Genomic DNA, 11,008 nt, shown 5'->3' on the forward strand with positions numbered 1-11,008 from the left:
AGTTTTCTCCTTGCAAAGCAATCTCTTGTGGCAGTTTTTCTCTGGGTTGCCTCAGATCATTGTTGTGGTTAGCGGCTACAGCCTGAACTATGGTATAGAAGTAAAATGAGGGAGTTACTGTCTCATTGAAGTGGCCAGCCAACACCTGCAGTTAGTCTTTTCAACTGGCAAATTCACAGTCCCAGAGCTGGAAAGCACATGCTACAGCTTAGTTCACACAGGAGGAAAGAAAGCATCTCTAATCTATATCCAGCCAAGATAGAGACTGCGTACGGTGCAGACACAAGTTCAAATTTCATTCCTCCATTTCATCATTTGTGGTTTCAGGTGGGAGCAGGTTTCCCAGCTGCCTTTAAATTTCCATACTAAACAACCAATTGCATCATTAGGTATATAATCACCTTTTAAACTATCTTTTAGGTCTTACTCAGGCTGTGAAGCCCACTGCTGGAGAGAGAGGGCTGGGGCATTCCATGGTGTAAAAACAGTCATATAAAGAAAGTACAATTCTAAAAAGAAATCAGGTCAATGAATTCAGCATACTCAGGTTAAAATGTAAATGCTTGGGAGTATAGACTGATGACAGGCTTTGAGAAACTACTTTGGTAGTTTTTTTCAATGAGAGGTGAAACAGAGAACAAGCAACTGAGCAAGCAAGAAAGAAAAGTTACCACTGTGGGTATGGTCTGACTACAGGATCACAACTATAGAAATTATGTCAGCAACTGCATCCTTAAAACTGATTGTATCTTTGCCTGTGTTTGCAGGATTTCTGATATGGAAATTCACTTGTCCTCGACAGCCTAATGTAAATTAGTCATACATTGGCTGACAATTTAGCAGGACTTTCTTGCAGTGGACCACTGATTTCAGAAAGCAGCAGTTATTTGTCTGTATTTTGCAATACTTTGTCTTCTTTGTATTGTTTTATTTAATTTTAAAATATATTAGATCTGCTTTAGCAAGAATCTGATTTTAAGCCTTTCAGTGAGCTGCTGTGTTAACGTTGGTCTTATAATGTAATATTGTGTGAATATTACAGTAACTTGGGCTTGGCCTCATTGACCCAGATGGAATCAAGGAATGTTGTATTAGGTACTTCTGAAATGTAGACCTCCACTGGGCTGGGAATGCACAGGAATAAAACCACTTTCTCTCTCCATGACCTCAGAAAGGACATTTAAAATGAAAGCATTCTCTTTTATTTGAGGAAAGAAAAGGTTGTGATTCACAGCTGTATGCAAAGCATTGTGTAGGTGGTGCAAAAATAATGGATTGGGATGTGTGTTACACATTCTTTCTTGGGATTTCAGAAACAAACATATATTCTCTGGTCTATAAAACAGTTTCTTGTGGGCAGAAAAGCTAGATAAGTGAGAATACAAGCACCTGGCATCTTCGTTCAGTTGCCCCTTGGCAGTAAAAGGTTTATATCATTCTGTTCATTGCTGCAAAGGTTCATTACTTCTGGCATAACCTTGGGAGATGCTTTTGCTAGAAATGGCTCTTAATCCTCTTTAGGAACCTGGAGGATAACAGTAGGAAAGAGAACAGATACAGCATAATCAGGCAAAAGTTGTTTCTTTATGTAAAAAACTACAATGTCAATGAATCAGATTTTTGCTTCAGAATGCCTTTAGCTATCCTAGATGATTTGATGAAAAATTGAAACCTGGAAAAGGCTGCTCTTACATCTCATGGGAGTTGTTGTTACTTATGAATTCTAATCCTCTTCCTATGTAAGTTTCTGTGAGACCTTAAACCATGGAATGACATTACTTCCTTCCTACTTTCTCTATCCAAAGCTAGGAACATAGTCTGATTGATAAGCTCAGACTGAAAAAGAGAATAAAAGCATAAACAACCATATAATAACTCAGCTGTGCATCTTGGTGCATTTTGTAAACTGGCATTTTTGCTATAAAAATTTGAAACATTGGTTTATCAACATTTTCTCCAAGATAATAAAATCTTTTTAACCAGCTTCTTTGAAGTCAGTGGTTATCAATGGGAGGATACGCTTAATTGCTTTTTATGTTTCTTGCTGGAAGTCAGATTAGCTACAAGCTAGGCTGGTTCTAAGAAGTGATGCTGTAATGAAGCAGAGGAGTGTTCTGAGTATGACTGTGCTCCTCGTTCAGAAATTCCATGTTTCGCCTGACAAGAAATCACCTCTGAAACTTTACCATGACCAGCAAACTGTTTCCCATCAATGTTTTTTAGTCTCTCTTCATTTTCAAATTAAATAGCAAATGCATTGGTGGAAGAAAACTGAAGGATTGTGACGTTTTATAAATGCAGTCATATTTTGTGCTGTAGGTGAGACCTAAGCATTGATTATGCAGGCCCTCTCCTTCCCAGGTGCTCTGTTTACATGCTACCCATTTAATCTCCTGAGACTTACTTTCTCCTGTAGAAAAAACAACCTGTAGAAGGCCTTTAGGAGGAGGGCTCTGTCTCCTCTAATTGGTTTGACAAAAGTGATCGAGTAATTAAAACATTGATAGAGGCTAGTCAGTGTGGGATGGATGTCAGTTGCTGACACCTCATAATACATGAGGAGGGCTGCATCTGACACAAGGGGATAATAGAATCAGATGGGAGTGAAGTTGAAAATGGGAACAAAAAAGCTCAAAGGGGAAGCAAGTGAGTGATGCTACAGAAAGTAATTCTGGAGAGAAATTATGAAGACAACAAGAGATGGGAATAAGAGAAATCTAGAAAAGCTGAACAAAGAAAGAGGAAGAAATAGGGAGAAAAAAAGCTAAATACAGAAATGCGAAAACCAAAAAAGGCATTTTTGACAGGGAGCGAAAAGCCACATGCAAGCAAAAGGAGGAAAGTTTGATAGAACTAATGAGAAAAAAATCTATGTGTTGTCCGAAAGAATGATGAAGAGACCAGAACCTCAGCTGATGGCTAGATTTTTGAGCCAGATTAGGCTGATCTAAATTTAACCGAAGGAACATGAAAGCAGGATGAAACAGCAGGGACTGCTTTCTTTTAGAATTAAAAAAGGGCAACATACTGAGTCATTCCAGAAGAAACATGTGGATTCTGGAATAACTCAGGCGATGGTTTGTTTTTTTTCTTATCTTTAAATATTTTCTTTCCTTAATTAGTGGTAGCAGAAAACTAACATGTGGTGAGACTTGAGAAACCACAATAACCATATTAGCTAAACGAGAGTAGATTTCCTTTCAGAGCTCTAACATATGAACAAAAATTAGCTACATGCTTCATTTGCGTAACATGCAGATTATCAAATAGTTGCGTCAAGAAGAAAAAACTCCACTTGCAACAGCATGAAGGTGAAGCATAAAGCATCTGTAAGGATAGCTGGCTGGACTTTGTAACTGGGTTAAAAGAAAATGTGTTGAGAAGGTAAGTTGGATTAATTATCCTCTATTAACTTTGGCATTCACTAAATGGTGAAATCTTCACCTTACGAAAGACATATTCATGGTAGGTATTGAATATATTGCAGACTAAAAGCACAAGATACATTTAAATCAGAAAGCACCTGATTATGGAACAAGATGACCAACAGTTTTTGTAATGGATAAGCTAAAACTCTGATTTATCTTTTCATTAGCTATTACAATTCTGATTTATATTTTAATAACTCTCATTCCATGAAACAGCGTTGATAATATTCAGCTGCTTCACAGGCCAATCTGTTGGTATTCCAAAAGTAGGTTGTTGTCTGAGACAGATGTTGGAAGCTGTTACTGGCAATAGAAGTCCTGGAATGAATATGGATTACAGTCACCAGGGATTTAGTGATTTGAATTCACATATGGTATTGTAATAGTTAGGGGTTTTCTACTTCTGTTATTCATTATCTGATGGTTACATGACTGCTATGGGTTAGGTTTGTCTTTGTGTAATGAAGTTTGCTTTGCAAGATCCATCTCTTTATTCCCAAAGTTATGATAAAGTAGCACTTACAAGGCCCCCAGTGAAATGTTCCCTAATGAAATACCAGCATTTACCAACAGAATGTGTTCCTACTATAAATTTGCTTTCTTAGCAGGATTTGAGCACATGTTCTTAAATGTCAGACACTGTGAACAGGACTCAGTGTTTTTCTTCAGACAGTGTTTAGACAGAAAGTGAGTTCTCCATAAACAGGATCTAGGCTGTCATATATAGCTGTTTTTACAAGGAGTGTATGCACCTCAGTTTGTCAAGAGCAAGCATACTATTCCTTGCAGCACTTGAGGGATGGGAGATTTTAAAATTAAAGTTTTCTCTCCTTTCCAAGAAAGCCCAGAAAATACCTTACGAGTGTCAACTCAAGCCCAAATCAAATTAATTAGATGGTTTCTGTTACTATAATTTTACATGCAAATAACAGCAAGTTAGTAAAACAGTATAAAAATGTAGTTGCAAAAACAGTCTCCTTTTAACAAAGGTTAAAAGGATGGTCTGAAAACCTGTGAAGTTTTAATGATGAAAATTGCTATGAATTATGAAAAATAAATACAGTGTGAAGTACTTCACTATTGTGATTAAGGATGTCTTGAAATATTCGCAAGGACTTTTGTCTTCCCCTCCTCTTCTCTGTACTGAAACTCATGTGTCTTCTTTCCTCCACACAAGTGGACTTCGCACAACCATATTTCATAGGCTTTACTACATTATGGATTTAATCATAACTTGCTCCAGATCCGTGATGACTGGGAGTGGTTTAGTCCAAACAGTGATAAGGAGGCCAAATTAATCTTATAGTGAGCCCATTGAAGTTATTTGAGTCACAGATAGATTTCACCCTTTTTTCTTTGTATACATCAAACAGCGAAGATTGCTTTTCATCAGTAACCATCAAAACATGCATGCACTGTGTCCACAGAGATACACACATATAGGAAAAAACAAGACTCATTTCAGGAGTTTTAAGTATCTCTGTGCTGTTCTATGCAAATATGTGGGATTTTGTCACAGATGAAGTCTTGGGTACTATGAAAATCAGACATCGAGAAAACAGCATGTGCCTGCCAAATTGATTAAGAACCAGTATGACATGAAGCTTTAAATCTACCAAGTTCTATTTTGATACTAAACCAGCTATTAATCAATTTGGTAATTATTACTTGTCTCTGAAACTTGTTTCACAGTTTCATTCTAAATGATCTTGTTGATTTAAATGATTAATGTTGAAACTACTCATTTGCATGACATTAAGTGCAGCATTTGCAGAAACAGGTCATCATCGGGATGCGTTCTGAGCACAGTGGCAACACCCTCCTTTTTATGATTTTAATTCTAGCTTGATTATTTTAGAACTAATGTCATTACGTAGATAGCTTAATTGGTAAATTACTAAAATGTTTGTCTCCATCTCTCATACTTTCAGCACAAATAAGGTTAAACATCTTCCTTTGCATAAAAATGCAGGTTATTGTTATTGCTTGTTAGGAGGAAGTGGTGATAATTTTAATTTAACTCTGTACCTTTGACTAATGCTGTTATTTCTTGTTTTTCAAATTAAAGTGTACTCCTGTTGAGGCTGATGGTAAATGTTCTTGAGGCAGCCACAAAAGGGTATAAGAAAATCACACATCCTCTTTCATCTGATCTTCAGACAATTTGCAAATCTGGTAAGTACTAAAATAAAATAGGTAATCTATAATGCACGTATGCCTGATGAATGTATTAAACTGAACATGTAAATAGGATTGTACTTACAAAGGTAAACTATTCTTAAAAGTATTTATTGACTGATTTTTTTTCCTCATATATTTAAGTCTTTTTCTTCAGGTCTTTCTTTATTCGTTGTCTTTTGCTTGTATAATTCAAATTATATATCTGTTCTTAGGATTGTGGTTTAGTCTTACTTTTGAGTACTCACATATTGTTTTCATAGGGAGAAGAAATGTGATAATGTGGATAAGGTGGAAAAAGAGTAACCTAAAAATGCAAGGCTTATATATTTAATATTCAGAACATAAGTGGTTTTGTATGCACATGCACAGAAATGTGCCTATATGTAGTACATAAGTAGTGTTAGAACAGACACACTCCACCTTATATATATGGAAATTTATTTTTTCATATTTACCTAATATATTAATGCTAAATAAGGACACAGGTATGCAGATTATAAATTATAATGGTGCCTATTGAAAGACTGCTAGAAAGATTTAAATTGAAAAGAAAATTGTGTTTGTAAGAGTTCTGATTCCCCTGCCTCATCAACCAGTGCATCTTCTTAATAACTTCAGTGAATGCCATTTCAAATTCAGAAAAGGAATTCAGCTCAAGAGTTTTAAATCAGCTTTAAATCTGATCTCTGCAATTCTGATTTCTGTTTGAATCTTTTGTCACTACTCTCATATCAGCCATCCTCAGGAAGCTTTTGCTGGACAGTGGAAGTAATTTCCTGAATTAGTCTGTGGCTGGCAGTGCACTTGTGAATTCCTGTAGAATCTGGGAGAGTACACAGCTCTCCTGTGATGAGTAGTTACTGTTCCCTACAGGCTCTCTGCTGAGCTGTTCTGGGAACTAGTGAGCTCTTTCTCAGTACTTATCTGAAGAAATGTCCCTTCTTTGTCCTCCTTGCAGGCTGTAGGAAACACCTGCACTCCCTTTCTTCTAAATGCCTTCACCCAGTTGTCTTTCTTCTACATGTTAGGCTAATGTTTGAGAATGGATTTGTCTAAGTGGAATGAAGAGTGACTTTTACAGAGAAGATAAGCTGTCGGGCTCTCTTTGTATATTTTAACTATGTAGGTCTTAAAAAGATATGACTGGAAGATACCTAGAATGGTATTTTTCTTGCAACAATAAAAGACTGGTTTCTAAAATAGCAACTTAGAAAGGTGGTCCCTTAGTGTTGTCAACTGAAGAGTTACTGTAGCTGCAGCCAAGTGCAAAAGGTGAGAAAACATCGAGCAAGGGCATGAGTGTCTGGCTGGATGAGATTGGAGAGTGTAAAGCAGCAAATGGGAACTAGAGAGTTGTGCAAATGTGGGCTAGGGGACCAAAGCCTCAGGTGAAGTGCACAACTTACATGCTTGCCTTATACATCTCTGCACTTCTGAGAGACACCTTAAATTGTTTAAAGTTTCTTCAGAAGGTGTTCAAGCACTTTCGGTCTGCCATGTTCCTGCAGCTTCTAAAAATCAGTTTTGAGAAGCCAGTAGAGGAAGCTGGGGAGTTGGTTAAAGCTATTTTTAAAGGGCAGGAAACCCAGAGAAGCTGCGATGCCGTAGCAACGTCGTATAGTGTTGGTCTTTATCCATGTGCAGCCCTCCGTCATGAGCCAGCCTCCCCACATGAATCATCCTCATTATGGTTTTGGAGAGTGTTCTGTCCTTTCTCTTCCCCAACTTCCCAATTAGATCTGGACTTCATCTGCCCCACTTTTGCAGATTATCTGTCTGTCTCCCTCTGTGAAAATCAGGTAATTCCCAAACAGGAAGGTTTTGTATGTCTAGACATAAAGTTGCCCCATGTGCTCTTCCTAATAAGCAGCACAAGTAGCAAAACTCAGAGAAACTCTAGACTAAAATGCCCTTCACAACCTTAGCAAACATGGGGCCTCATGTCATCCAGTCTCTGAAATTACTGCTTTGCTGATATGTGCAGTTCTCACAGAACAGGTAATGGAAAGAAGAGGACTGAAGTCATGCAGGGGAGTGCTGGGGAATTAAATCTCCTGCTGACGGGTTCCAATGTGAGGTTGAACAAGTCATTTAAACCCAGCTTTACACATGTGTCCTCCAAGGGCATGTTCCCCATTTTAGTTTTCTGTGACTTTAGACTCCGTGATCTGATTTGCAGAAGTCTGAGCTTGGATCCAGTCAGTCAGTGGATTTAATTCTTTACGTAACTGAAGTCCTTCATAATTCTAAGCACTCTTAAAAGTGATGGTACGGGGAATAGGTGTCTCAAGCTGAACATCTCAAGCAGATACTTACTCTGATGACTCAGGGCTCAGGTTCTTTCCTTGTAAATAAAGGTAATAATACCTCCTAACCATGGGTTGTTGTACGAATTAATTCATTAATTAATTGTTATTTGTAAAATATTTAGGTATCACAGTGACAAAGAAAACGAGTTATGTTCATAGAGTGCAGTCTATAACACCGAACACTGCACTCTAAATCTGTGCAAAGACAAAACACTAGTGCTCAGTCTGTTCATATATTGTGTACTATCCTTTCCACTCTAAGATGCTATTATCCTGACAGTCTTCATTTACCTTAGTAATGTAATAAAAAAGGGCAAGTAATGAGATGTTAAAAGTGCTGACACACATTGATAAAATGCCAGAGTGAAAAAAACCCTGAAGTTAAAGTGTCGTATACTAAGGTAGTGCTGTTTATTTGTTCCATATTTCCCTCAATTCACTGATTACCATTGTCATATAGAACTTCTGAAAGTAAAATTAATTTACTCTGATTCCTTGTGGTGCAAATTGAAGTAAGAGTAGCACATTTTCATATATAATTTATTAGCCTATGAATGAGCATTCAGTACGTAAGATTATGCTCTTGATGATGCTGGTACAAACCATCTGCTTTCTACAACAGCACATTCTGCTGCAGAGATGTGTGATTTGTTGAGATACTCCTGTGTGTTGTTGATATAGTTCAAGTAATGAGATTCTGTTTTGAGGAAATGTTTTATTTCCAATTGTGATTTTCTATTTGTTCACATTTCTTGTGCTAGTTTCCCAATCCAATCTACTTTATTTTCTTTTCAGAAATCCTTGGAAAGTACTTTTAAATTCTTCTCAACGCATTTTTTTGAGAAGTGTAGTGCCAAAATGAATTTTGTAAGTACTTCATTGATAAACTATATTAGTACATCAATAAAGCAATGAATCTGGAAGTGCCAGTTCTTTGAGCCTGCAAATCGAAATGCCCTAATTTCAGGAGTGATAAGCTGAAGAGAAGTTTCTGACAGCAGAGTGCACTGTCAAAGCACACTATTTATTGGGTTTGCACTCTCCTAATGTAACTACAGGTTTGGTGTTTGTGATGCAGGTAACTGTGCCTCAGGCTAGCTATCCTGGATTGCCTGTGTATTTGAGTATAGAGGAGTAATAATTTTTGGACTTGATTTAGTCAAGCTACATTACTATGAAATCTATAACATGATAGACCAGCCTGTTCCTCTTCCCTGGTGGTAGACTAGACCCCTACTTCAAATTTAGAATGTTACACTGTAGAGTATTCTGTGACAGCAGACTAGTCGTTTCTGCATAATGCATTTAAAGATGGAGACCTTCGGGCCATCCAGAGATTATGCCCATCTTCATATTTTAATTATGATTTTATGAAATTTCCTGGATAGTTCTTTCAAGTCTCCTCTGCAGTGCTAAATGCATTTCTAATTGGGGGTGTGCTTGGTTACCTGTCATGTTTCTACTAAATAGGAATTAAAGATTAACATTTTTGTGTTAACTGGTGATCTCCTTTTTTTACAGACAGACTCTTACACCACAGATTATTTCAATTATCCAGATCCTTATCAAATCGTACAACTTTGTTCTAAGTTGGAAGTCAGGAACTTTACAAAAGTATTTCTGCCCGTTGCATATTCATTGATTTGTATCATCGGCCTCATTGGTAACACCTTTGTAGTGATGACCTTTGCTTTGTATGAAAGATCCAAGTCCATGACAGATGTGTACCTCTTCAACATGGCCATAGCAGACATACTCTTTGTTCTCACTCTTCCTCTGTGGGCAGTGAATTACGCTGCTGACGAATGGATTTTTGGTGATTTCATTTGCAAAATGACCAGAGGTATCTATGCAATCAACTTCAGCTGTGGCATGCTGCTTTTGGCCTTTATCAGTGTGGACCGGTACATTGCTATCGTACAGGCAACAAAGTCATTTAAACTCAGGGCAAGAACATTCGCATATAGTAAACTCATTTGTTTGGCTGTGTGGGTATCGTCGATTTTAATCTCTAGTTCCTCTTTTCTATACAGTGCAAGTTACAGCTTGTCCAATGAAACCAAAGAGATTTGTGATCAAAGATTTGACAGAATGTCTGAAAGCACAATGCTGAAATCACTGCTGCTGTGGCTGCAAGTTGGATTTGGATTTTTTATACCTTTCATATTCATGATTTTTTGCTATACCTTCATTGTCAAATCCTTACAACAAGCTCAGAATTCCAAAAGAAACAAAGCAATTCGTGTGATTGTCTTAATTGTGGCTGTTTTCCTAGTTTGTCAGGTACCTTATAACATTGTTCTTCTTGTGACAGCTGTAAACATGGGCAAGATAGACAAGTCTTGTCACAATGACAATATAATGGCTTATGCAAGATACACTACTGAAGCCATAGCATTTTTACACTGTTGTGTGAACCCTGTGCTCTATGCTTTTATTGGAGTGAAGTTCAGAAGTTATTTTGTGAAGCTAATGAAGGACCTATGGTGCATGAGATACAAGAAATACAATAAGCGTAGTTCAAGGACAAACTCTGATACTTATCATTCAAGACCGACTAGTGAAATTGTGACTGACAATGGGTCTTCTTTTACTATATAATACAGTTTGAGCAACATTATTCCTGGAGGACTCTTCTGATCGAGCAACCCAAGCCAGTGTCACTGTGCATGTGACAGTAAGTCATCTGAGCTTCTCTGCACCTCTAAGGGAGCTCCCCTGATATGCAAAATCTTCCAGAAAAATAACTAAGATAAAAGAACAATGCTGTCCTGTGTAAAACTGAAATCTTATTAATTTCTCTTAGTGGTCTTTTGAAGTACACTCTCAGAATTACCAGAAAAGTGAAGTATACAGAGGAACCCTCCTCATTTTGTAAGGAAAAATTGCATCTCATTAGTCCTACAACACTGAAATATCCCCAGAGTAATAAGTAAATGAATCAGGTTATGTTCAGGCTCATTCTTACATTTATATTTCTGTTAATTACTTCTACCTGGAAGTTCTATTTAAGTGTGGGTCTCCACTCTGTTTATGTTGCATACAGGTCACACTGTGACAATACTAACCCAAAGAGATGGCATTTTGAGC

The 11,008-nt window shown here is 37.3% G+C and overlaps 1 protein-coding gene across 1 annotated transcript in view; it reads left to right on the top strand.

Annotated features, from left to right (window-relative positions):
• CCR6 (chemokine (C-C motif) receptor 6) overlaps window positions 1–10,519 on the top strand; it is a 25,008-nt gene extending 14,489 nt beyond the window's left edge. The window contains exons 4-5 of the mRNA XM_009072975.1: window positions 7,347–7,408; window positions 9,440–10,519. Coding sequence (XP_009071223.1) covers window positions 7,347–7,408; window positions 9,440–10,519 — 1,142 coding nt within the window. The remainder of the gene's footprint in view (window positions 1–7,346; window positions 7,409–9,439) is intronic.
• The last annotated feature ends 489 nt before the right edge of the window (window positions 10,520–11,008 follow it).

Source organism: Acanthisitta chloris, unplaced genomic scaffold (genome assembly GCF_000695815.1).
Source record: "Acanthisitta chloris isolate BGI_N310 unplaced genomic scaffold, ASM69581v1 scaffold5994, whole genome shotgun sequence".
Taxonomy (NCBI): Eukaryota; Metazoa; Chordata; class Aves; order Passeriformes; family Acanthisittidae; genus Acanthisitta; species Acanthisitta chloris.